Genomic DNA, 26,695 nt, shown 5'->3' with positions numbered 1-26,695 from the left:
AAGCTAATGGGAACACAAGGTAGCAGCACAAAAGCAATTTTGGCACAAAGAAGAGAAGGATGTTCCCCCCCCATGCACCCTTTCTTAGTCTTTAAAGCCTAGAAGCTGGATGATACAGTTAGAAGAAAAAGGGGCATCATCTTCAGCTGCTGTGAAGATGCCCCTTCAACATCCTCTCACTGCCTGAACCCTAACAAAGAGCAGAAGGGGTTTTTCCAGGTCAGCAGGCAGGACAGCATTCTAACCTACCCAGAGACAAAGAGGACTTCGGAGGAAGCTCATCTGCCAATATGGTTTTCTCTGTATTTTGCTGGGCTACTTCTATGTGGTGATGTTTGATTTCCCCCCACTTTGAGGGCAGGGGAAAAAGGGATGAGCGACAATAGCACTCTCCTTCGTAGGCCCCACTGATCTTGGGAAGGAACAAGCACTCTATTGGGAATTCCCTCCCATCTACTATGGAGAAGTGGACACATGCTTTCATGGGAACTTCTCTCTCTGTTATGTATGCCACAGGTCTCTGCAGCAGCTGAGATCTCTCGCTTTTGGTAAAGGCAAAGCCCATCCTGCTTCACAGGATGAAAACATGAAAACAGGAATATACTCAGCAGGGCTTCTCATCTTCCTGGTGGCAGGGAAATCAAACAGAAGCCGTGTTATCCAAACTTGTTTTGCATGCAAGCGGACTCTTCCTTTTAAGACAGTACTGCAAAAGACAGCTCCGCATGCAGTAACTTCCAGATGTCTTCCCAGGAGAACATTTTGGAGAGGGAGGTTCAAGAGCAAAGTTTATTTAGCTTTTACACTCTATGCTATTTCAGTTGGAAAAGTGACACTAGCGGAAAACTTAAAGAACGTTCTCCTCTATCAGCAGAAACAGAATAGCAGTGCAGAATCTCCTGTAACACACATCCACTTGGATGATCTCAGTGCCTGCTACCCAGGGACCACAGCGTTACTTTACAGTCACACTACAGCTGCCTCCATTCAATGACAGCACAACAACTATCCCTCGTTTCGTTTTATTTACCAGTCACTTTCAACTTACCAGTTTCCCCCTTTGTTGAGCAGACCTGGTTTCCCGGAGAGTGTACACATCACCACAGACCGAGATCTCCCGCCAGACTCCAGGTTTCGACTCCTCTGTGAACCCCCCTTTTGGGTGCATGACCAGCACCCCGTTAGTTGTCAATCCGTCCATGTGGCCATCAGGATTTTTCCACTTTGCTGCTTTTTCCTGCATGTTACAACCGCCCCAGGGAAGAAAGAGTTTGTCTAAAGGTTTATGGACTAAAGTTTTACACCCTAGAGTTTTACTAGCACTGTCTAAAACACATTTCCTCACAGGACAGCAGTGCTTAGACATACGACTTATAAAAAAGGCATTTTTTAGGAATACCTTGTGCCAGAGTGGTAACATCTTTGGCTTATGCATCTTCAATCACTTCTACCTTAAATATTAACTCAGTTGAGTGCTTCTGACTGCAGGTCAGGTAAGAGTTAAGGCCTCGAAGGTCAGTAGCACACTCCTAACTGCCCTAACAGAATACCACTGCAATGGACACATCCTTTTCCATAATGCAGCTGATGGGCTCCTTGGTCTTCACACTCAGAACTGCAACAGTAGCTTATTCACAAAGACTATCAAGAATATATCAAACCAACCTAAAGAAAATCCACTAACAGTTACTAAAGTAGAGCTTTGTCGTTAAAGACAATTATAACCATGAGTCCACGCTGGTAATAAATCAGGCACATAAAACTGCAGTTTCTACTTAACACGGCAGCTGGTATGCTGGAGTAATAAAAGTCTAACGACAGTGTACGTCATTAACTAGTACAAGGAGATTTTGGGGCTTGAAAAAACAGAGAATAAAAACCAGAGTTTACTTGTACGTAACAATTATTAGTAGTACTTACACCAAGAAATATATTTTTAGACGAGTCAAACCCAGCTGCGAAAATCCTTGCTGTGTATGGTGGGCTCCTGTCACAGACAATCCTGCAGGCAAAACGGGATATGGTGCTTTGCGTAATCTGGGTTTCATCGTTATTTTGACTTCCAGAAATGGTATCTGTTACTACAAAGTCTATGGGGCTTTCCGTTGACCTCCCAACCTGCAAAAAAATTAAGATAATCTATAATTAGAAAGAGCCATAGAAATATCAAGCAATAAGGACACAATTTTGCCAACGTTGACGACATCAGTAAACTACTGTCTACTGAGTTTTTGGATGGCAAGATCCAACCAAAGACTAATGTGTATTTTCACGTTTGTCCTAGGCAGAAATACGTCACTGACATGGCAGGACAAATTTTTTTACTTACTACAACTGACATTCACGCTTGCCCAACTCAGCTGCAATTAACTGTTTGATAGAGTATTTTCAACAGCATGAAAGTATTATCACCTTGCTATTTCATAATGCAACCACAGCCAATACCTTACCACTATATTCTGACAATTAAGAAAACACTAGCTTGAAATGAGAAGTTTTATTCACATTTCTAGTTCCAAGTTAGTTTGCCATGAAAATAAAAGGACTTCTTTTAGACCTAGGACTCTGTTGTTTTGATACATCAGAACAAAAAGCTACCTACCTTCATGTATTCAGAATTTGTAGCTCCAGAGCAGAAGAGTTTTCAGGTAAAACCCACTATATGATTAAATTTATTCCTAATCATGCACATGCATGACTAAAGAAATTAAAAAACTTTCTTCAGCAGAAATAAACCACAGCTGACCAGCAGACAAGAATATTTTCCTATCTTGCCATCTATAAATTTTAATTCTAAAACTGGAAACATCTAGGCATCTGGAACAGAAAAGCCATTACAAAATGGACAGAGGGGTCTAACTGCCAACCAAACACACAGTGAGACTTTATCAACACTTCTACAGGCAAATTAGGGTTACACTAACTTTAAACATAACTGGGAAAACGGAGCTGAGGAACAAGGAGTGAAACAGTATTTTTTATAGACACCTTGTGATCAAACAGAAGAAAATTAAGAATATGCTTCACATGAAGCTACCTTCAATATCAGGCACCTACGTTTATATAAAATAACCTCCTCGCTAAACGTGATCTCTTGTCTCCCAAGAAGTTAGACTCTGCTTCGCTTCTTGCTCTAGGAGGCTTTTTCAACAGAAAAATAAACGAACAAAAGAAAACCAATTATTTAAAATATTTGATGTTGTGTAGACATACTTGTGACACAAATAGATACCTAAGTAATTACTTTGTTGCTTAAAATATTACATGTAATTTCAGAGACTTTAAAAACCACAAAAAAGCTTTGTATATAGATTTTAATGCTTTTATCTAACCATATTTGGATTTCACGTTGACCTACTAGTATGATGCGAGGAAGACTGGAGCAAACACTTGCATATTTTGTCATCCTTTACGGGAAAATAAGGCAGGTTTTTCTCTAATTGCATCTAAAAGCTTTGAGGGAGTGATCTATGAGAGACTGCAACAGACAGAAACTTGTTATGAACAAATTTATTTGGTGTTATTGATTATCCTTTAAGAGACTTCATATACAGATAGAGAACAGTCAGAAGTTTTGAATAAGCTTCCTGCTGCTGGTCGGTGCTGACTCTTAGCAGGAATTGCACTGGATAGCAAATAGAAGCCTGTCAGAAATAATACTGTAGGAGGAAGAAGAATACAGTTTTACAAGTTTTATCTTCAACTTGTCAAGTTATATAGATCAGAAGTGTCCCGTATTAAACAGTTTCTAACTCTGTCTCTTGGGTATTCTAGTAGTCACTTCACTTTCTGTGAAAAACCAAAGTGCCTCCTTTTGATTAGGCCTTTTTTAGTATTTCCTTGGCATTTCATCTGCATCAAGCTCATCACATTTTATACTTGGGTTGAGACCCATGATAACAAGGAAGTAACTGGATGTGTCACTTAAGACATGAATTTTGACGTGTTTGAGTTTAACACTGCAAAGTAGATCTGAAAGCAGACAAGAATTATGGGAGATACACCTGTACTGTTGCTATCAGTTCAGTTGTGACAAGGGTTAAATGTTAATAATATTTTCCTTGAAATAATGCTTTCTTGAATAATGCTTCTTCACAGCAAATTTAGTTTTAGATGTCTGTTAATGGAACCATGTGTTCCCATAGCTATTTGTCACAAGTATGCCTACACAACATCAAATGTTTTAAATATTTGGTTTTCTTTTGCTGGTCTTTTTTTCCTGTTGCAAAAGCCTTCTAGAGGATCATTCTCATATATTGTGCTACATTTCAACACTAGAAATTATTTTAAGCAGCCACCTTTGAAACATAGCAATTTCCTCGTGCTCCCTATCAAATCAAAATTTTGGGTTTCAGATCACTTTGAAAGAAAGCCCCTCAGGAACAAATGAAGAACTTGTTGCTATCAACATTTAACTATCAAAAATTTTACCTCATCCAATGTTGCAGCCAGATTACAGTCACTACAGACCTAGCCCCATTATTCAAAGCTACTCTTTACAGACTTTATTGTTCATTTTTCCTCCATTTTCCTTTAAAGCACTGCAGACTTTCTTACTAGTAATTTTACACTATATTTTGGGACTCTTCTCCTTAACTGTGTTGTATTACATATTACTTCACTAAGTTACTTCCAATAACAAACCATAAATCTTCCAACTGATGCATAAGACAGCTTCTGTTGTCTACACTACAGGTTGCTGTTAAAAGCTGCGTAAAAGCCAGGCAGTCAATCAATTTGGTAGTGTCTACCGTCAATCAAAGAAGTGCTATTAAAAATGCTCGCTCCTGAGACAAGGCAAAAGCAGACAAGCTGCCAGCAGATAATTTAACAGCTGCAGATCCTTGGACTTCAGCAGAGCTTCACACTGATGACAGGGGAATTGGACTATGCATCTTCCGAAGGGCTGTTCAGAAAAAATCAATTCTTCATATTGAATGTACCTGCTCCTTGTATAAACTTGTAATTATTTAGGGTACAGGCTACACATTTTGGTTCCTTGTAGTGATACAAATAGGTATAATTAAACCATTCTTGTCCAATCAAAACAGGAAGGAACATGTTCTACTCCAATAGATGCATCATCAACAGAATGGTTACTAAACTCTGAAGAAAATCTCCATTTTTAAGCAGCATATAGAGTTTGGGACATGCCAGATGGAACACTTTAGTACTTTCTTTTTGTTATTACATGAAGAAATCTGATCCGTATGTCACCAAGACAAAGCCATATAGTAGCAATTGTACACAAATTTCACCACAGAATGACATTAAGGAAAACCCCCCAGAAAACACATAACCAACACAGCAGAACGAGTATCGGGGATGGGGGAAGCCTATTCCCAAACCCAAGTACAGGACATAACCATCATATGAGATGGCCAGGACAACCTTTCAAAGCGCCTGAACACCTGCTGTTTCAAAGCCCTGCTGCAAGAACCTGCAAAGCCATTTTGTTAAAGTGATCCAGCAGATGTTCGTCAAGTGACTGAGCAGGATACAAGCAAGCAGGGAAGACAAGAACACCCATTTCTGCATCGTTTCCAGCTTTCAAGAAGCAACAACTTTGCTGGTTAGTGCTTTAAGTAATGCATTCAAACACTTTTAAGAGCATGCTTATTTGTAAATAATTCTGCATGTTGTCTTCAGAGAAAAAGCCAGGAGAAGGACAAAGGGTAGGACTACTCCTGTATGAAACTTCACCTTGCATCCACTGAATATGCGTATAACCCACATGGTTAACAAATGGTGTGTGTCTGCATGGGGGGCGGGTAGAGTACATGCGTGGTGATTTAAACAACTTATTAACTGCTAAGTTACATGCATGAAAATACGGTCATTTTCATTTTATTATGGAAAATGACAAGAAAATTGGTATTTAGACAGCCTGAACACTGCTCTTCAATATCTTCTGAATTTCCTTACTGCTCCTTGTATGGTCTCCCCACATTTTCCACATATGCCTCGCTTCTGATAAGCATCTACACATGCTTCTTGGTTCTAAGCTTGGAAAGCATAAAATAAGCTACCCTGGGTTTGCAATCTTCAAAATTTTCCTGTTTGCTTCTGGAAAGACAGCAGAATACAAGTCACCAACACAACACTTCTCACATTTTCCTTCAAAGAAAAGGACTGACAACAGACTCTCAAAGTGGAAGAAGAAAAAAGGTGACAGCTTTTTTGTGAACTGTCTCCCTCATTTGCACAGGAAATCAGCTCTAACCGAATGGATTTCTAACTCACAGGTACCCTGACCAAGAAAACAAAAACAAAGACCTCTGCTGTCGCTTTTCCCTATTTCAGGTCCCATTGACTAAGGTGTTACTAACAACCACCATCCTACGCTTCTCACATTCCTTACTATGGCTACCTTAGTGAAGCTATGCAGTGCTACTAGCCCGTTTCGCAGAGAGGAAGATTGAGATTACAAAAAAAAAAGCACTAAGTGATTGTCCAAGACAACACATGTTATCAGCAGCCAAGGAAGGGCCTCAAGCCTCAAGTTAATCCTGTCCTCCAGGCATTATGCTTCCCTTTTCAGCTTCCACATCCTTGCCAGCGTCCTACAAAAGCCAGGAAAACACATTTGAGAAGAAAACAGCAAACTCCAAAGATTGCCTATCGAAGTGATACTTGCCCAACAGTAAGGCTTTGCCCTGTGGATCAACAGACAACATGTAATTTGTCATCATGTACCACAGGACTGCACAAAACAGTTCTCAACTAACTTTTCTCTGACTGCTGACAATCAGATTACTGAGAATAATTAAAATCTAACAGCTTATCTAAATAACAGAAACCTCTTCAGCTGCTGTCTGGCTTGCTTGAGCAGCAAAACATTGCCACAGTCTACCAGGCTATTCCTTTTCCTATTCTCACAGTTATCAGCCTCTCTAGGCTAATGCATGGAGCATGTTCCTCAGCAGAAAGCCACAGAGAGTGGAAACATGAACCAGGACACAGCAGTTGAGGCAAAGCTGAGATTAAGTCACACCATGACAGTCTACACATCCAGAGAGAAGAAATAGACTGCACTGAAAAGAGGCATTTTAACCCTAAGGAAGCCTTAACCCTGACAGATTAGCCATTTGAGGGGGCACCAGAAGGACAGAGACACTCTACCCAAACCAGATTCAGCTCCAGAAGTTTTATTGTTATTAAGATGGGATAGTTTGACCTGTTGTTACAAGCCAAACCAGTAACATACATGTAAGTGTTTGTCAGAGAATTGCCTGAACCATAGGCAGTCTCTCACAGGTCCATTAGTTCGTGGGACAAAATTAGGGCTTCCGTGACATTCCACCAGGCACCCGAGAGCTGCCAGAAGGAGAAAGCATGATCTGTGCTTGTAAAGCAGCAGTAAGATGTCCACTGCAGTGCCAGCTGTGGAAGCACAGCAGATCCCTGGCTCAGGCAGCACAGTCGAAGCTGCCTCAGTGAACTACCCTGTGCAGATTCCTCCTCTACTGAGCATCAGTAGATCTCAAAGGGGAGCAGGGCGTTGTTAGCTGGGCGACTCTACGCTTGACCAGCCCGTTCCTCACTGAGCCAAAGCCCTGCTTTAGAGCCAAAGCATCCTTAGCCAGCTCCCTCAACCTACTGCCTTAGACAAGTGTCACTTGAGCCTGTGGAGCACTGCTTTGCCTATGCTGCATCTCCTCACCTGAGGCTGCTAGATTTCATCAGTGACAGCCAAGCACCCCAACCTACCTAAATCTTTATCAATGCCCCCCAAGTAAAAGCTGTAACCACCACTAGGATGTTTTGCAATCAAGAAAAGAACCGTCTATACAATACGACCAGAAAAGCAGCTGTTCTGCAACTCTTTATTCATTTTTTTAGTGTACACATGAAGTAGAAAAATTCCAGCTTTCAAAAATGGCTTTTTAAAATTTACATACAGGAAAAAGTTTCACTGGAGTTACTCAAGGCACAAAAGCACCCTGCAGAGATAACTGAGTATCACACAGTAACCCAAAAGGATGGGCTATATTTTTCTTTTCTAGTCAACACAGAAAAAACTTGTTTCAGTTCACTCTGGCTGTGCCACCCTTCATGCAGCAGCAAACGAGTAAGACTGTTTCTTAATCAATCCCTATTTGGACCTAATTGTTCCAAAGTCACACTGGGAAAACCAGCAAAATCCAGAATGCACATGAAGCAAAGACATCTTGACAGAGGTATTTCCTCTTCTGTCAACAACACTCAACTGCTGACTCCTCTAAATATGAAAGACTGAATGAGGAGGGATAACACTTCATGAGAAGATGCTCTAATTACAGAGGTCACTGACAAGACAGACCTGATTAGTCTAGATTCAAGAAGGTTGAGCATATTTGGGTTTTGTTTTTTTTTCTTTTTCAAGCTTGAAGTCTAAGTTGCACAGAATTTCTGCTCTTTTATGATATATAAAAATAAGCATTGCAAAAGAAAATAACTGAGGTTACCAGAATGTTAGATGATGCAGAAAACCACAACCGCATACAGGGGAGAGTGAAAACACGTTGGATAGATGGTAGCTTAGAGAAACTCAGCACAGTCCCCCACCTAATCTGATGTATTTGCACACCCTTCAGGAACAGGGTTCTTTATCATTCTGTCACTAGTCTGTCTCCTTTAGTGCACAGCTCCCACATTCCTCTCCCTACCTTTACTTTTACCTTCCTCCATCCCATGTCTTACTCCTATGCACTTCCTTTTTACTGCAGCTACTGGAGGAGGGTGGGAGGTGTATTCTTGTGCTTACTCATGAATCCAAACAGAGCACAAATGTCATTCTAGTACTATTCGTACAGTTGCTACACTGTCCTTGCAGAAAAAGCAGAGTACAGTGAAAGCATTAAGGCAGTGAGGGTACTAACAGATGAGAAGAGCAAACCATGCAAAATTTCAAAGTGCTCCCATATTAATGCAACTGGGTTGAACCACGGAAATTCCACGGATCAGAGAATACCCAGAACAATACAGTGCAGAACTGTCATTCCACAGGTTGCTTTAAAACAAAACCAAAGCATGTATTGCATAGAGTCTTACCTGAAACATGTCCGTATCTTTATCATGCGTATACTCCACCACAACAGTCTGGTTTCTCGATAACGTGTAAGAGATGCTGTGCTGACCTTTACAGCTGATTGCCTGTTGAATAAAAAAATATGTCTATTATACACAGCTTCCACAAGAATATTATAATCAAATTCATTACACTATATAAACACTTTTACTACGATCAGGAAAAGCAGTGTATCGTAACATTTTATTACAAGGCTGAGTAAACACATACAATAGGATTTTGTGTTTTGTTTTTAATGGAAAACCCCAAGCTGCACTTGTTTGTTTCTAGTTCAGAAGTACCCAATACCCACCATTTTCACAGTTCAGGCTCCAAACACAAGGTCTTCTCTCAAAATGTATTAAGTTCCTAACCCTCAGAGGAACTTGAACCCCAGCAAAGATTTGGGGTTTAGGGTTCTTTGGTTTATTGTGGGTTTTTTTGTTGTTTTTAAAGTGAGCAATACAACTGATTTCCAGGTAAAAGTGCCAGGATTTCAGGCTTATCATTACAGTTAAATAGATTTATACTTACATCACAAAGAGCCCAGCAATTTTATATAAATTGTGACTAAGAATGAGCAACCTGGTTTTCCTCATTAAAGGGTACTTCTTACTACCTGTCAAAGAAAACTGATCTCTATAGGTGTGGATATGGCATCAAAGACTAAATAGTATTTCAGTATTTAAAAAAAGAGAGGAAGAACACAACTCCCGTTATTCTGCTGTATCTTACTAAGACTGAACTCCTTACTTGTTAAGGCTTCCCAGGTTTACACCTCCAGGTTGCCTTTTTACTAGTCAAACAACTGCTTCAGAGAACAGAACCAACATGACCCCAACGCAGAGCAGTCCCAACTCGGAAAGAACAGTGAGAAACAGCTTCCCTTGATGAATAAACACAGAGCAGAGTCGCCACAGCAGAGCACCATAAGAAGGGGCAGGGCCCAGCAACCCTTTCAGAACCTCTGAGACTCAGCACACAAAATCTTTGTGGCACTGATGGCTGTTTCTCAAGCTTAGAGACTAACACTTCAAATGATTCAGCAGTGTCAAAGTGAAATTGCACTAGCTGTACAAAATAAATGCACTAGTAAAAGCTTCAGGACAGAGGGGAACAAGCTGAGAAACTAAATCTATTGGGTAACAAGGAAATATATGTAAATATAAGGTCCATATAACTGCAGACAATTATGAAAGGGAATGACTGTTACTGCTTAGAAAACACTTTGCAGACACTTAAGTATCGAATTAATAGGCTAATTAAAGCTTTCTCCAGTTTTCTGCTAAGGGGGGTAATTTTCTAGAAGAGGTTCTCTCACTAGCTTCATTCCTTCATGCTGCTCTTCACCTACAAAACTGACAGTTTGGGATGATTGAACGAAGCAACTAAATATATTGTACTCATCTGTCTGTCATATCTCACAAAAGTCTAAATGATCCCAAAGCTACAGATCAATTATTAAACAAATCATTAAAAGTGGGTATTAAAAACATCTACCTGCACACTAAAAGCCTACTAAGGGCTAGTGAAAGTATTTGACACAATTATTGAAAAAAACATAATGAAAGAATTCCTTTTTTGTAAACCTTGTGCATTTACACCAACAGATTAGACTACTTTTACAACATGCCTCTTGCTGAAAGCTCTTCACAGCTCCAACACTTGCTAAAGATTTAGGCTTAGGTGATAGTACCTGAAGGCAAAGGATCAGCCAAGATGACCTTCCCCAGTCCCTTCCAGTACATTTTTCTCTGCAACGAAGCTTTTACGAAAACTTCAAGCCATAAAGCCTAGTTTCTCTGATTTTGTTCCAACAGTTGTAACAGCCGAAAAGCCAGGCAAACATTTGGTAATCAGCAGCACACAGATCCTAAGTTTCCCAGTTTAAATTTAGTGGTTTTTAATAACCACTACACTGTATACAGTATGTTGCAGGAACAGACAGCATCTCGAGATGCAATTCAAATGAAGGTTTGAACTAACACTCTGTGACCTGCTAGGGGACAGAACTGTAGGTCTGAAGCGTGTATGAAGAGCTTTTCCTCTATGCGTGTTTGACATCTAACAAGGGATCTCGAGCCCCGAGCATGTGTCGGGTGTTCCTAGAATATAAATGAAATAGTGATGAACAGGAGACCCTTACACCTTGCACTTTAAGCACACAGCAATAATAAATTTATATTCACTTTATTAGATATCATCATTTCAAACATCAGAAAGCAATAGCTTTCACACACAAAATTTTCATTTATTTTCCACAAAACTGTGTTGCAGCTGTGGATACAACGGAGGACAGGCCCATCAGCAACTGCTGACATGGTCCAGCCAGTCTGTGCAGCACTGACCACCAGCAACAGGGTAAAATCGCTGGGCATGGATGTGTGCCCTAAGCTTATGTTCATGAGACAAGAAATTGGATCAAATGGAAACTTTGTTGAGATGCAAACCTGAAAAGTTTTAAGGTCTGATGGAAAAAAACAAGGGGGGGAAATGTAAGAACGTCCAGAATTACTCAGTAAGGTTATGTCCTACACTTACAGAGTTTAGGTATGTTAATAATTCCCATCAGGCTGACCAGGGTCAGTATCTCCTCTGAAATATTAGGGTAGGACATCATCTTTTTCTTTTGCATGCATGTTTCTTTCCCCCTCCCCACTTTTCTTCCTCATCTTATTCCCCCTCCTCTTTGTTTTCCACTATTGAAGCCCAGTTATTTTCAGTGGGCAATGCCACATTTCATTTCCTGGAATTGGGTAATCATTTTTCAAACATCTAAGAACACGATGAGAAATGTTTCAACTTGTGCGTTTTCACAGGCTGCTCAGCACCAGCAGTTGCTCCAATTCAAAGACATTTTACAGGCATTTTAATTGCTGGTCTCAAAGCAATTGGCTACGTCCAAGTAAAAAGAAAAAGTAACTGTATTCCAGGAACTACACAAACCAGAAGAATTACAAACTATTCATAATGACTATGACAAGTGAAGGTAAGTATCTTAATAAAACAGTATTTTAAGTGGAACGCAGCCACAGGCAAATTGAAGGATGACAGCTTGAGAAGCTACAGAACCACACTGCTACAAGTCCCAAAAAAGTCCTAAGATTGATGGCCCCAAGCCCCTTAAAACTGGTTTGGTTTTGCAGCAACCGAAGTAGCAAGGTTGCCTTTTCACTGCTTTCAGCATTCCAATTTCTAAACTTTTTTTCCTGACAGTAGGATGTCCCCCCAAAAAACCCTTGATGCTGTCACATAACTGCACTGCTGTGGTGACTGAAGCTGTGAGAAGAGCCCTGACTCTCACAAGCCGTAGAGCTGCATCACAAGTTCTAGCAGCATTTCAGGCTGTAGACCACCACTTCCACCTTCCAGGCAGGAACTCAAAGACAAAAGAACAAAAACCAGGCACTAAACCTTATCTATATCTCCTCACCTCCACCCCAAGGCTGCCAAGATCCACCAGAGCAACAGTGTGTATTTTAGAAGCTTGTACTCAGAGTCCACCAAACTTTCAAGTGTGGGGGCCAACATCAGCTTAATTTGACAGCAGTTTTCTCATATCTTGTAGGTTCTTAAAAGTTGAATGAGAATCATCAACTGAGCACAGGGAAAAAAAAAAACCTAGGTTTTTTTTAGTTCCCAACAGAAACAAGTGCTGGAAAAACTTTGCTAACATCTATAGCCTGAGTCTGCCAAACAAATCAGAAACGTGTGGCTCCAGACTGGCCATAGCATGTGCCATCTCTTGTCCAGTAGGAATGCTGGCGGGGAGACACAGGCTAGATTAACTCAGCCACCTACACAACAGTTTGTTATATACGGTTAACCATCTCAAGCTGCTGAATTCAAGTTAATTCCCTTTGGAGGAAACAGCAAAGTGGAGACTAACTGACAAAAACCCTGTGGAAGAATAGAGGGAGCAAGTAACAGCAGCAAGAGATTTTTCCAGAATAATTCCACTGCTAGTGACTCTACATCCACACTGGGGCCGAAGGATTTTTAAAAGTCCAAATGAAAGCAACAATGGAAACCTGAGGTGCTATATTCCACTCGGCATGAACGGCCAGATCTCCCCAGTATCTTTCCAAGGCAGAGCTCAGGTTTGCCCAGTAACCCATCCATCACCACAGGGCTTTCAAGTCGGAGGACAGTGTGCAGCACCTGCACGCCTCGCTATACGCTCAGCCAGTTTACCTTAACAAGAAGGCCCCTCTCCTCCCCATCAAAGTAAACACCACAGCTACCCCCCCTGCCTTGAGATTTGTGTTCCTGTGGTTTAGGGTCATCAAAACTGCCACATGCTATCAGAGACTGAAAAGTGCTGCAGCTGAGAAGCCCCATCATCTCACCCCCCACAGTAACATGGGCTAAGCGATTTTCTTTTCCTTTTTTTTTTTAAAAAAAAAAACAAACTTTGCTAGTAGCTCAAGTTTTCAGTTATACCCTTCCCACTGGCTGGAATCACACTTGGCCTTTGTTCTTCCCCTGCCTCCTTACACACACTTTTCATTCTTGCTCCTTTCTCTCCGTTTTGAGAGCAAAACCTCGTTCCAGCACTCTGCACTCACAATCAAAGCAGCAGCTAAAGGCTACAGCTTACAAATCTGTCGGGCCTCAGAAGAACTAAGATCAAATAGAGACTGCTTTCCCAGCAGCAACGCTGCAACTCAGCCAGCCCCTGCAACATCCCAGCCCACCCGAGTTCTTTGCTCTCCGCTCATTCCCATGGAAAGGAAGCCGCTACCAGTTTGACCACCATTTCAGGAACTGAGAAAGTAGAATTCCCTCGACCCACATATAAAACCACCTTGCAGGTACAGGGAATAAGAATACACAAACGTTTTATTTAAAAGCCAGTATTTCTTCGTACTCTGCTTTTTTAGCAAAGATATAGGAAAAGGAAGGAACACAAAACTAAAACAAAATCTTCAGCAGATTGGACATAGGCCTGACCTACCGACACACCATTGTATTTGCAAACAGAGTGTTACCCAGGAGTGTGCACTGCACTGAGTGCCGCCTCTCTCCGAACCAGACAGACAGCATAGGCAGCTTCTGTCCTGGAAACGGGCAGAAAGGTCAGTACATCTGAAAAACTTCAACTGTTTCCTGTGGTACAATGACAGATTACTGTCAAAGACACGTCCAGAAATGCCCTTATCAACTGGCAAGCTACACGGAGGCAAAATGGCAGCAGATCACCCCTTCTGCAAGAGCATACAAAAACCCTGTAAAATAATTTGACCTAAAATGGCATTATTTTTCAAGAGGCTAGCTATACCAGTGTTGGACTTTTCCCAGTGCAACAAGAAAACACATGTTTTCCTTGCACTCCTTTATGGGCTATTCTTTGACAGCTCTGAAAGCCCGTTTTGCACATAGTTATAAACTACTGTTTATTCTTACAATTTGCCTTCTATAATAAGCACGCCACTGTTTTGACCAACAACAGGCATAAAGGTATAGCAAACCCTCTGGCTTGAGAATCAAACCTGAAGAAAGGCTTGCAATGTATATGTGGGGGTGGTTTTTTTTGTTTTGTTTTTGTCTGGGTTTTTTTTTTTCTTCCCTAGGAATTATACTAATTGTTTTAGAAAGATATTCTACATTTGTCTATTACACAGACTTTCCATCTACACTCAGCGAGATGTTCCCTGTACAGAAGCATCTTCTGGTGTGCCGCAGCTCTCTCCCACATGCTGACACTGAGAAGAGTTGCTCATTTCCCTTAGTCATCTTCAGCCCAAGAGTTCAAGAACAGGTCAGGAGCTAACGGCATGACTCCATCAACTTAACACTGTTAGGTCAAACCTTCTGTATAAAGGAGTGTGTCAATGAACTAGAGAAGCAGATCCCAAAACTTACACAGCCCTTAGGCTGCCGCTTACGAGCTTGCAGGGAGCAGGTCTAATCCATTTCTAGAAACTGAGATTTTGATGCTTTCTTCTGGTCCGTTGACAGTATTTCCAAGAAAGAAAAACAAGCAACACTCTACATTGGGAAATGTAAATGTCACAGTTCACTTGTGCCTACCTAGCTCCTCAAAGATCACGGGAGGGACTTAACATTATATTTCAGAAGCATTGGTAACCATAATAGCAGAAGCGAAGGCTGAAACCCATTAAGAAAAGAGGCAGATGTCTCACAGGAAGGGCTGCTCCATTAGAATAGGAGTTTTAGTTTAGTTAATCAGGTTGGATTAGGACAATAAAATGATTTATGGGAACACTTTAGTTTTCTTTGTTGGCAGTCAAGCTGACCGACACCACACTGACGTGTTTAAAATTAATGACAGCAGTGCCTTCATGAGTTAAATGCTTTCTTACTTGGCTGCCAGCCTTCGATTTCTTTCATAAAAAGAGAACACAAGAAACACTCAGGGACATCAGACAAAAGATCTTGCAACTTAAAAGAAAGCTTTAGCAAGGAAGGAATCCTTTTAGAGCGAAGAACACATCACATTTCCACTGGATTTTTTGACAGACTGACTACCAGAGCCAGCAGACATTAGGCTACCTAAGAACACAAAAGCTCATGATCACGACACACTGGTACTTTGCTCACATCAGAAAAGCATGTCCACTTAGGAGGCTTTGCAGCAAATTACGACAAATGTAAATTCATGTAACGTTAACTAAAGACTGTTTGCAAATTTACTGTCTCAGCTTAAACACAACAGTATTATCCAGAATTACTGCTTCTGTAACACGAGGTTTCAATATCACTGAAAATGTACACTGGCTACTGATACAGCTATTACATAGTCTTTCCCTCTAGCCTTTTGCAAAGAAAATAAGAGACATTATCATGGAAACCTTACAAGTTTCACGGGCCTACAGAAGGGCTGAAGTGGCCGTACCAACCAGAATCACAGGCCCAGCTGTTTAACAAGTCTGCATCTGCTTCCTGCACAGCTCCACGCAAGCCCATCCCTCAACGTTCCTCCTTCCCTACTTTATAAACGAAGTGTCTTCATTAGAACCGCAACAACATCTATGCACGCATTTTTTTGAATACCAATGCTAAGCTCTTGTCTGTCTCTAATATTTCATCTGTCAATACTTTCTTGACAACTAAATGAGCATTAGGAAATGGTCAAAAAAGACCAAGAGTCAGCAAATGCAGGTAAAGTAAAAGAATATGCCACCATAAAGAAGTTAATTAAATTTTGTACACAGCACTTTGTAAGCATTTCTGCCAAAAATTTTTTATATACTGACATTGCAACTACCCACAGACAAATTATTTCTTTTTCTTCAGTACATGGTAAACTGAATAGAGCAATGCCTGCCTTCTGAAAAACACCACTTAACTGCAAAACCATCGCAAATTCCTTATTGGTTTCAGATAGTTTTGTTCATTTATTAAATGATGCAAGCACTAACAGACTGCGGGGCATTAAAAATGAACATGTAGTTGGGCCACAGATACTTGACATTTAAAGAAACAGTTTAAAACTACGTACATGTGGCACTGACTGCAATAATAAACTAGTCGACGCATGTAACTTGCAGGCCACCCCTCCTCAACCCGCTGAATGCAAATTACGCCCCTGAAACTCATGGTACACATGCTCAGCATCTATGCAGAAACTATTTCAGCAAACAGTCTAGTTTGTTTACACTTCAAGCTTTTATGGCTTTCAAAGCATTCACAAGTTCGTTCTATGTATCTTTTCATGCTGAGCTTGGAGATTTGAGGGGGAGGGGGGAGAGGGGACCACACGTTTGTCTCTAGCATACATCACAGCCATCTGCTACAAGTGCGCATGTGAGGGGTTGTGTGCTATTCCTCAAGCAATTTACCATTTATCAACTCAACAGGCAGATGTTAAGTGATTTTTTTCCATTCACTGAATTTGTGTTGGTGTGCAGTTTTAGACAACCAGCCAATACAGTGCACACCGCCCTTTCTCAAGCAGAGGCAACAAAACATGCCATTCCCATAATTCTCTATTTTGGGTCCTGCAACAAGTAAGGAGGCAACAATCTAAAAGTATTTCTAAATAAGCAACTGTAAAGCTAGGTCAGGGCTGATAGACACTTGACTGAATGCTGTTATTCTAGGGAGTAACATGAAAGTAGGCTACTTCTCAGACAAGAGCAAGTATTCAAAACACATCTACAAAATCACAGGATGGCAGGGGTTGGAAGGGACCTCTGGAGATCATCTGGTCCAACCCCCCTGCTAAAGCAGGTTCACCCAGAGCAGGTCTCACAGGATCGCATCCAGGCGGGTTTTGAGCATCTCCAGGGAAGGAGACCCCACAACCTCCCTGGGCAGCCTGTTCCAGTGCTCTGCCACCCTCAGAGTAAAGAAGATTTTCCTCAGGTTCAGGTGGAACTTCCAGTGCTCCAGTTTGTGCTCGTTGCCCCTTGTCCTGTCGCTGGGCACCACTGACAAGAGCCTGGCCCTGTCCTCTTGGCACCCACCCTTTAGATATGGCTAAGTGTTGATAAGGTCTCCTCTCAGTCTTCTCTTCTCCAGGCCCCAGGGCTCTCAGCCTTTCCTCATAGGAGAGATGCTCCAGTCCCCTCATCATCTTTGTAGCCCTCCACTGGACTCTCTCCAGCAGCTCCCTGTCCCTCTTGAACTGAGGGGCCCAGAACTGGACACAGCACTCCAGATGTGGCCTCGCCAGGGCAGAGTAGAGGGGGAGGATGACCTCCCTCGACCTGCTGGCCACACTCTCCTCAATGCATCCCAGGATGCCATTGGCCTTCTTGGCCACAAGGGCACATTGCTGCCTCATGGGTAACCTCCTGTCTACCAGGACTCCCAGGTCCTTCTCTGCAGAGCTGCTCTCCAGCAGGTTGACCCCCAGCCTGTACTGGTGTGTGGGGTTGTCCCTCCCCAGGTGCAGGACTCCACAGTTGCCCTTATTGAACCTCATCAGGTTCCTCTCCTCCCAGCTCTCCAGCCTGCCCAGGTCTCGCTGAATGGCAGCACAGCCTTTCAGTGTGTCAGCCACTCCTCCCAGTTGTGTGTCATCAGCAAACCTGCTGAGGGTGCCCTCCGTCCTTTCGTCCAGGTCACTGATGACTATGTTGAATAAGACCAGACCCAGTACTGACCCCTGGACGACACCACTAGCCACAGGCCTCCAGCTGGACTCAGCATCACAGATCACAACCCTCTGGGCTCCGTCCTTCAGCCAGTTCCCAATCCACCTCACTGTCCATTCATCTATCCCACACTTCCTAAGCTTACCTATGAGGATGTGATGGGAGACAGTGTCAATAGCCTTGCTGAAGTTGAGGTAGACAACATTCACTGCTTCCCCCTCATCCACCCAGCAAGTCATGCCATTGTAGAAGGCCATCAGGTTGGTCAGGCATGATTTCCCCTTAATGAATCCATGCTGACTGCTCCTGATAATCTGCCTTTCCTCCACATACTTAAAGATGGAACAGCTCATTCTGGATGGCATCACCTTTCCAGGGACAGAGGGGAGGCTGACTGTGCCTGTCATTTCCCAGGTTGTCCTTCTTGCCCTTTTTGAAGATTGGGGTGACTTGGCTTTCCTCCAGTCCTCAGGCACCTCTCCTGTCCTCCATGACCTTTCAAAGATGATGGAGAGCGGCTTAGCAATAGCATCTGCCAGCTCCCTCAGTACTCACGGGTGCATCCCACCGGGGCCCATGGATTTGTGAGTGCATAGTGGGTATCGACCAAATCGCACAGATTAAAGTTAGGTAGCCAAAACAATCACTTAGTAGACCCAAGTCCACCTCATACCTAGGACTCCAGACCAGCTCTGGTAAAGCAATTCGAGTTGTTCCACTTGATTCAAAGGACCAAAAGCAGCTTGAAACAGATGCCACTTTATACTAACATGCACAGCTACATGATACAGTGGCTCAGGAACTGTTTTGTAAATAACAAACTTTTGGTGGTTGTGAATCAACACTTTAACTTGTGAATCATTTTACTCCCAATCTCACCTTTTAGCTTTTCTAACCCTTAAAACCTTTCCTTTCCCCTTCCATTTCTTCCATCCATGTTCAGGAACATTAAATTGCAAGTGATTTTTCATCCATCTTTGAAATAAAGTCTGTAATTTTCTTCCTTTAGCTTGCTAAATTTCCTCCCCCAACAGACTGGAGTGAGAGACAGCTCAGAAGCAGAACACAAAGCTGTAGTACTGTCAGATACATCAACTACCCACAGCATAAATCCTTTGCCCCAAACTCCAGAATGGTCCTCTGAGCAAATTCCTGCCTGCACATTGCTGCTACACTTTCTACTGCAACTGTTCCAGAGTCGCCTGCTGCCATCACATGTTGAGGACACATTTCACCTGCTTTGGAAACCCAGGAGACATATGTTTATCACTGTCCTGTGCTGAGTTTCACCTATTTGATATGTGACCTTAACTGGTTTTGAACAGTTGTTTCAAACTGTCAGCACATGCATATTCCTCTAAATTTTGCAGTCCGTGTGTTGGCAGCCAGCACTAGTTTATTCATACTTAGAAACAGAGAGAAATCATACTACAACTTCTCAATTTACTCCACCAGATATTCTCTTTTCATTATCTCAACTGATCACTACAGAGTATGTAGAGATTCACCCACTGTATTACAGGTTAGATTTCCACATGTCTGTTGATACATATTACAACTGAATGATTAAGACACTTTTTTGGAAGACCTATCTGTTCCTGTTCCAGCTTCAACCCACCACGCAGCCATATCACCATCTAAAAGAAAAATGCATATGGGCATGAATTTGCAAAGTGATTTTACAGAGTATTTTGTTGTCATTTGTGAGAAGGAAGCAAAACAGCCCAGAAAAGATCAAAAAGTTGAACATATTCCAACCAGGATAGCGCTCTGGAACAAGACCTCTTACTATATACTGAGCATTCAAGGTCCCCTACTTGCAAGGAACCGGGGCGGAGGGCGGGGGAAGAGAGATAAGCAGCTGAGCTCTGCTGAGAGCTACTGTTCCTGGTCATGCTGTTAGGACATTGGTAGTACTAAAGCTTACTCACCTTTGTATAATGGAGCTGGTTCTCCTCATCTCCGCAGTACCGAAGCCTAAGAAACCTTTGTATTTACAAGCAAAAGCAGCTGAAAAGACTAGCAGTCTACTAAAAGAGACTTTGCACAAGAAACAGTTCAGCTTCAGCCACTTTAGGCAAAAGAGGCTAAACGGTTGACTGGAAAAAAGCCTACTATACTGAAAGTGGTGTTGAATATGATGTTTACTGTGCTAACATCACATACTGAAGACCAGTAAGAGCTTCCCTGATGTGCAACCTTCTGAAAGCAAAACTTCTGACCCCAAAACTCCTGGCATTAGTTCGCTAAGGGTAGGACATCATCTGGAAGACTACAAGCCTATAAATTTAAACATGAAGGCATAAACACGTTTTTGCCACTGCAGCTGGAGCACATCCCCCAAAACTCTTGATACACCCACAAAAATATCAGTAATTAGAAAAGGATGCAACAGTGTTTGTAGCTGAACATTCTGGTGCCAACAGTCTACAGTTCATTTATACACATCAGGAACAAAAGCAGCAGATGCCTGGCTACGCTTACGTATTTGGATATGCCAAGCACACAAAATAGCCACAAATTAGAATCCTTAACTAAAAAACAGACAAAAAAATACAGTGATAAAGTCCCCTCAAGGGCTTCTATCAGTACATAGACTGAAAGATTTGTACACTCGGCACATCAGCAGTGAATGCTTCTGTGAATCAAAGCGCCCATGAGCACCAATCTAAGCCTGCCTGCCAAAGGAGAGCACATAATAACAAGATGAGAAGCTGCATATCATTCTGCAGCTTCCAGAAGCCATAAATTCACTCTGACACAAATCAATTTTACATTAAGACAGCCAAAGACTCTCCAGACAGTTACCTTAACAGACCTGTTAAGCAGCTGCACAAAAAACCTCTCAAGAGAAAAAAAGTGAACTTCCTTTTGCCAAAAAGCCATTTAGTGCTTATAGACAGCAGTTCCATTTTATAAAGCCCAACAAGGGACAGAAGCTGCTTTCTAGGCTTCATGCTATAGCTAGAGTATTGTCCTGATCGAAAGCACTCTTCAACAGAACAAACCCAAAACCAATCAGATGCTTTTCTATTGGTCAGATCCCTACAGAAATTGCACCAAGTCATCACACCAAACTGGACTTTGTAGCATTTTCCTTCATGGAGAACATCAACAAAAATTCCTGCAGAATAGTTCAACTGGTACTTGAACCAAGTTGGGCAAACATTACTGACAGTGGCTCTCAGGAAATGCAAGTTAAAAGTTTGCCCTTTCAAACACAGCATCCTGACAGCAAGGCATCTTGAGGACAGAAGGCACAGAAGGGTGTGTCTGTAGGATCTGTCTCCTATCTAGATGAAGGCAGCGGGCTCTTGGTACACTAATACTCAAGTAGAAGAAACAGCATGCAAGCTAATAGCACACATCTCAGGTGGGAGAGGACCACTTTTTTTCTAAAATCCTGTGAGTCTACAGTAAACAGAAGTTTTTCTAATTTTTCCAGTTATCATTTACACATATCACAAGCATCTTGCTGTGTAAAGTTCAGAACTTACATTCCTTAAACACAACTTAGTATATTTTAAAAAATATACACACTTTGTCTGAACTCTGTTTGACTTAGCTACTTCAGTGATTTAAGTCAACAAGATAAGACACTAAACAGCAGACAAAATGCAATCCTGATTTATGCTGCTGCACAGGAGTTGAAAAATCAACTTGCTAACAAGTGGGAAGCAAGGAGCTTTCTTCACTCTATGTGCAGTTGCCAAGCTCATTTCAAAACACAACTGGCTCTAAGCCCCTCCAGTGCTGTCTCTGAATCTGTACAGAACTGAAAACAAGTCTGGCCCTGATTTCCAGACTTTTTTTTTTTTAAATTACCCAGGGAAGAAAAGACAGACTATCTCTTCACAGAGGAGACAGCATGGCTCTGGGAATATGCAGTAACTAGTACTGCCTTGCCATCTTGCAAATTGAGAACCACGCTGAGAAAGCCACAAGTAGGTATCCCATACTCATTTACCCACCCGAATAACAAAGCGTTAACAAACCAAGTTCAGGATTCATTTATCAGTGTTTTGTACCAGCTGTCACTCCCGAAGTTTTACAGTCTGAGCTAACAGCTAAGTTCACAAAATACATTCAACAATAATACAGGGAGGTTCAACTGAAAGCCAGGTATTGAACTTCAGCATTCTTATTTACTAACTTCAGCGTGGAATACCAGATTGGGGAGAATTTCAGCATCAACAGTACACTAGAGTAAAGCAAGTACAAAAGAACTGTCTGAGAGCACTTAAGCCAAAATACAGGTCATGTCTGCCACTAAATAGCTTTGCTATCAGAGTGGAGCCAAACAGAACTTTTATAGGTCAGTCCAACACAGTCACCGCTGCAAATATGCCACATCCTCAGCCCCTGCCCCCCAGAGCGCTCTACCTATCTGACCATTCAGTTAAACTTCAAAACCCAGGGGGTGAAAGAGCGAGCACAGGGCAATTAACATCCAGGAAAATTCAAGCCTGTAGACAGCCATTTGACAGAGTAGCCACATCTGTTTCACTTCTATCAGATAAAGACCACCACAGCCCATCACTATTCTGGGTTGGCAGCAAAATCCCTCCCTCCACAGCTTTGGAATGGAATAAATTTAGCTTTCTCTAGATTGTACTGAAAGATATTCTGCTGCACAATTCCCAGAGTTCAGAGAAAGTAATTAGAGGATTAGTCGCCTCTATTGGTCTCAGTTCCTGTTATTTCCATTGTGTTCTCAAATTCAAATCTTCTGTCATTTTTCAGTAAGATGGATTCAGACCGAGGGGAGGAAGGAAAATTTATGTCCCTAAAATTTAAATCTATCATGCCAGCTTGAAAATTCAAGCCACAAAGATCTGTTCTAAAATTTATAATACTGGAATTTGGTTTTAACAGGCTGTGCTAGATGCACTCGTATCCAGAAGTTGCCACTTATCTCTTCTGCAGTTTATTAAAATTTAAAGCAAGCTTTACAGACAACTCGCTTTATATTCATATATAATGTTAGATAAGAGAACAGCTCATCAAAAGCTATGCACTTCATACAACATGATTTTACCGCTGATATGACCTGGTTCCCTCCCCCAAGCACACAAACAGGCACCCTCAGAAATAAGCAAGGCTGAACTCCATCTGTATTAACACTTTTTTTTCCTGTATGTACCTTTAGTAATAAGGCTCAAGTTATCTAAATATATGGTAAAAAAGACTTTTTTCTTTAAAAAGGTACAGCATAAGAGCAGAGTTGGAGTAGCATCATTACAGGATACGGCACTATTTCTATGAAAAATACAGAATAGTTCCCAGTGATGTATGGGATTTGGGATTTTATATTGAATGAAACAAACACTGAGAAACAATATTAAACAATGACACAACGCACTGAACAGGCCCACAGTGTAAATAAGGCACAGTTTTAATTAGGGCTATAGAATACCAAGTGCTTCTGAGGGTAACACAGCCTACATTTATGTGGAGAATATAGAAGGCTTATAAAATTACATACTGCAAAAAGCACTTCAAGTACCTTTTTTTCCCCCCAGCATGCCTGGGTACAAGTTCTTTACACAAAAATTATTCATGTTTCCTGGTATTAACTGATTCAAATCATGTTTTTAATTTGATGTCTTGAACTACTTGAATTCTTAAATCAGTTGTTTAAACCAGGTTTTAAACAAGTTGGAAAATCTTTGCTGCATTGAACTCCTGATAGAGCATCTCAGTCTTGTGACGGAGTATTTAGCATTCAGCACTATTAAGCTGCCCATAAGAAAGATGATAAATGAGCTCAAGATTATTGCTTACATTTAAGAATTCATAAATTTATACATCTGAAAGTTTTCATAGCAATCTTCAACATGTTTCAGGTCAAACCATCTCACCATCCACAATTTTACAAGTTTGCCAACAAGTAGGTAAAAAAAAGCAAAACCACCCCCTGCAATATTCCATTTCTTGACCTCTTTTACAACGCAGCACAACATGTACAGTGTGAGAAGCCTGCAAGACTGCCCTGTATGTCGCCACACCGCATTCAAGTTACAGCTCTGTGAGCTTCCAGAAGACTCTGCCCCAAAAATTTAATGTTTTTGGCTGCTGGCAAGACATTCATGGTTTCCCCGCGCAGGCAGCACGCGAGCACGGGTACAGACACCTGCACACTTTGCGTACAGCCGAGGAGATGACTGCTTACTGACTCTTTGCAGCCCGTGACCACAGCTCTTGCCAACAGAACAGCTTGTGCAGAAGTTCCCGAACCTGTTTGGAGCTGTGAGCCAGGCCAGCCAGGTCCCACCATTTAGTGTATTTTTGACAAACTCAGCAGTTTGTATGACAACCTCAACAACCGGGTCTGAAGCTTAGTCTGTTGACTATTTACGTTACACAGGTTAAGCTTATTTGCCACATAAAATGAACACGTACTGGCTGCTGTGTACTACAGAGCAACATTCGTAAAAGTTTGAGCTTTGACAACTCCAAAACCAAAATTATGGTGCAGATAAAAGATTCCCTTCTGCTAGCCCTCTGCCAAAAAGCCCCGTTACCACTTTCCAGAGAGATGCCACGTAAAAGCGTTCCCAGAATTGTCCAAATCATTTGCACCGTCCCCTTTTCTGCACGCACCTTCACCTCCAGACTTATCTGCCCTTTATGTTCACTTGACCAAATATCTAATGACAGATGTTGCATGATTTGGAAAAATTATCTAGTGTATACAAAGCTACATATTCATCACATATTTTCTATGTATAGTATATAATTAAAAACATTGAAATCACATGGCTTTGGGTCCTAAGTTAGTCAAATTCCATTACATTTTTGGCATATCTGGATGGTATTCAAAGGAATCCTCAGGACACTGAACATACAAATGGCAGGTGAAGTCAACTGCATATGGGTGAATTTGGAAGCAGCTACAGGGAGTCCTTGGAGCAAATGCTATCTACAAATAAATGATCAGATTATCTAATGGAGGCAGCAGCAGAAAAATCATGAATAGGTCTTTTTTTTTTTTTAAGTAAACAGCAATGACCACGAAGATCAAATTGCAAAAACTGATCACTCCCGACTCTGCTGAGCTAAAGTAAATCAAGAATACTTAATGTGGGAATCTGCTCTGAAACCAATTGATTCTTTCACAAAGTACAAACTGTAAATCTACAAAAACACGGTGGGAAGACTAATGACAATAGATGAAAATGGCAATCCAGATCAAATGCCAAATAAAGAAAATAATTAAGAACTTAACATTTTTAGAGAAAATGTAATAAACAGAAATCCAAAGAAAAATATAATCTCTTCAAAATCAATATAACTGAAGAACGTATCCAGATTCACAATTAATATAACTGAAAAAATCTTATCAGTTTTCATAACAGCCACCCAACAAGCTAGTACAGATCCAGTGTTCCTTGAAAACAAGAACTTAATAACAGTATTGTTTGAGAAACACAGACCACACGGAGTGCAATACCAACACAAAAATTCTTTTTATGTACTGATTGTACACAAATACTTAGCTTTATTTCAAGAATTACTTTCATAAAACTGTAGAGGAACCCCTATTCAGTTCTTGTATAAACATGTAAGGAAAGGTGTATCTCAATAACTGAATGCACTCCCTACCTGCACAGGACTTCGAACAACTTACTGTCTCAGCACATCTTGCCCTATCAAAACATTAACTTTTTCCATTGACTCTCCCATGGTTTACTTCATCTCTGGGACAATGGCATTCATTCATTAACAAAAAGCCTAGTAAGTGAGGTCCTAAGTAGAAAACGCTTCACAACTAGAAGGGTTTCCAGCTACGTGAACCTACCCTGCCATATCAACCTCTATTATTGTTGTGTCTATTATACAGAACAAGTAATCTGGAACATCTTTTATCAAAGTATCTCATTTTGGCATTTTAGTTTCTGTACATGGCAACTAATGTAAAATTGTTTTCACTCAAGAGATTTGCCCTCTGACTTAAGTTATGTCACTGAGTAGGGATAACACGTGGATTTAAAGTGATGGCAGAAGCTACAAACCAAAATTTACAGTCAATTCTAAGTTACTGCTTTATACCACGTACAGTATCGCTCCCGAGTCACAATTCTGCAGATTAAATACAAACTTCAGTTTGAGGATTTTTTTTGTATCGGATTTTGTTATTGAGCCTCTATAAGAGTAGCAAATAATCTCTTAAATCTCTGCACCATTAAAGATGGACAACATCTGCTTTGGTTAATGAAGCACCAGAAACAAAAAGCCCCAATAACTGACAAAGTCTCTCCACACCATGAAGGCAGGGGCTTTTACCTCCTTCCCTGCTGCAATACAATGCTTCTGCAGAGCTGAAGCTACAAATCACATATGGGCAATAAAGCTGGTATCTTCCTTTAATCTTCCAAGATTAATGCTTCCCAGGTTTTTAGCCGCAATGTATACACAGATACTACCCTCTCTCAATAGGCACTATCATTTTCTACACAAAAAAAAAAAAGGAGTCTCAATTTTAGCACTTACTCACAAACAGCCCTAGGTTTTTACAAGACTCATTACCCTCCACATCCAGTTTCATGCACTGTGAACAGTGGCTACTGTATCTCAAGAA

General features: G+C 41.3%; 1 protein-coding gene across 1 annotated transcript in view; it reads right to left on the bottom strand.

The window, feature by feature from the left end:
* The window catches only part of PELI2 (pellino E3 ubiquitin protein ligase family member 2), a 74,516-nt gene that overhangs the window by 2,422 nt on the left and 45,399 nt on the right, over nucleotides 1-26,695 (bottom strand). The window contains exons 3-5 of the mRNA XM_086462861.1: nucleotides 9,034-9,135; nucleotides 1,921-2,118; nucleotides 1,049-1,237 (exon numbers count right to left, since the gene is read on the bottom strand). Of these exons, the coding sequence (XP_086318987.1) occupies nucleotides 1,049-1,237; nucleotides 1,921-2,118; nucleotides 9,034-9,135 (489 nt within the window). The remainder of the gene's footprint in view (nucleotides 1-1,048; nucleotides 1,238-1,920; nucleotides 2,119-9,033; nucleotides 9,136-26,695) is intronic.

Source organism: Leptosomus discolor, chromosome 3, assembly GCF_034619465.1.
Source record: "Leptosomus discolor isolate bLepDis1 chromosome 3, bLepDis1.hap2, whole genome shotgun sequence".
In the NCBI taxonomy this organism is placed as follows: domain Eukaryota; kingdom Metazoa; phylum Chordata; class Aves; order Leptosomiformes; family Leptosomidae; genus Leptosomus; species Leptosomus discolor.
This window is presented reverse-complemented; position numbering and strand designations above follow the sequence as displayed.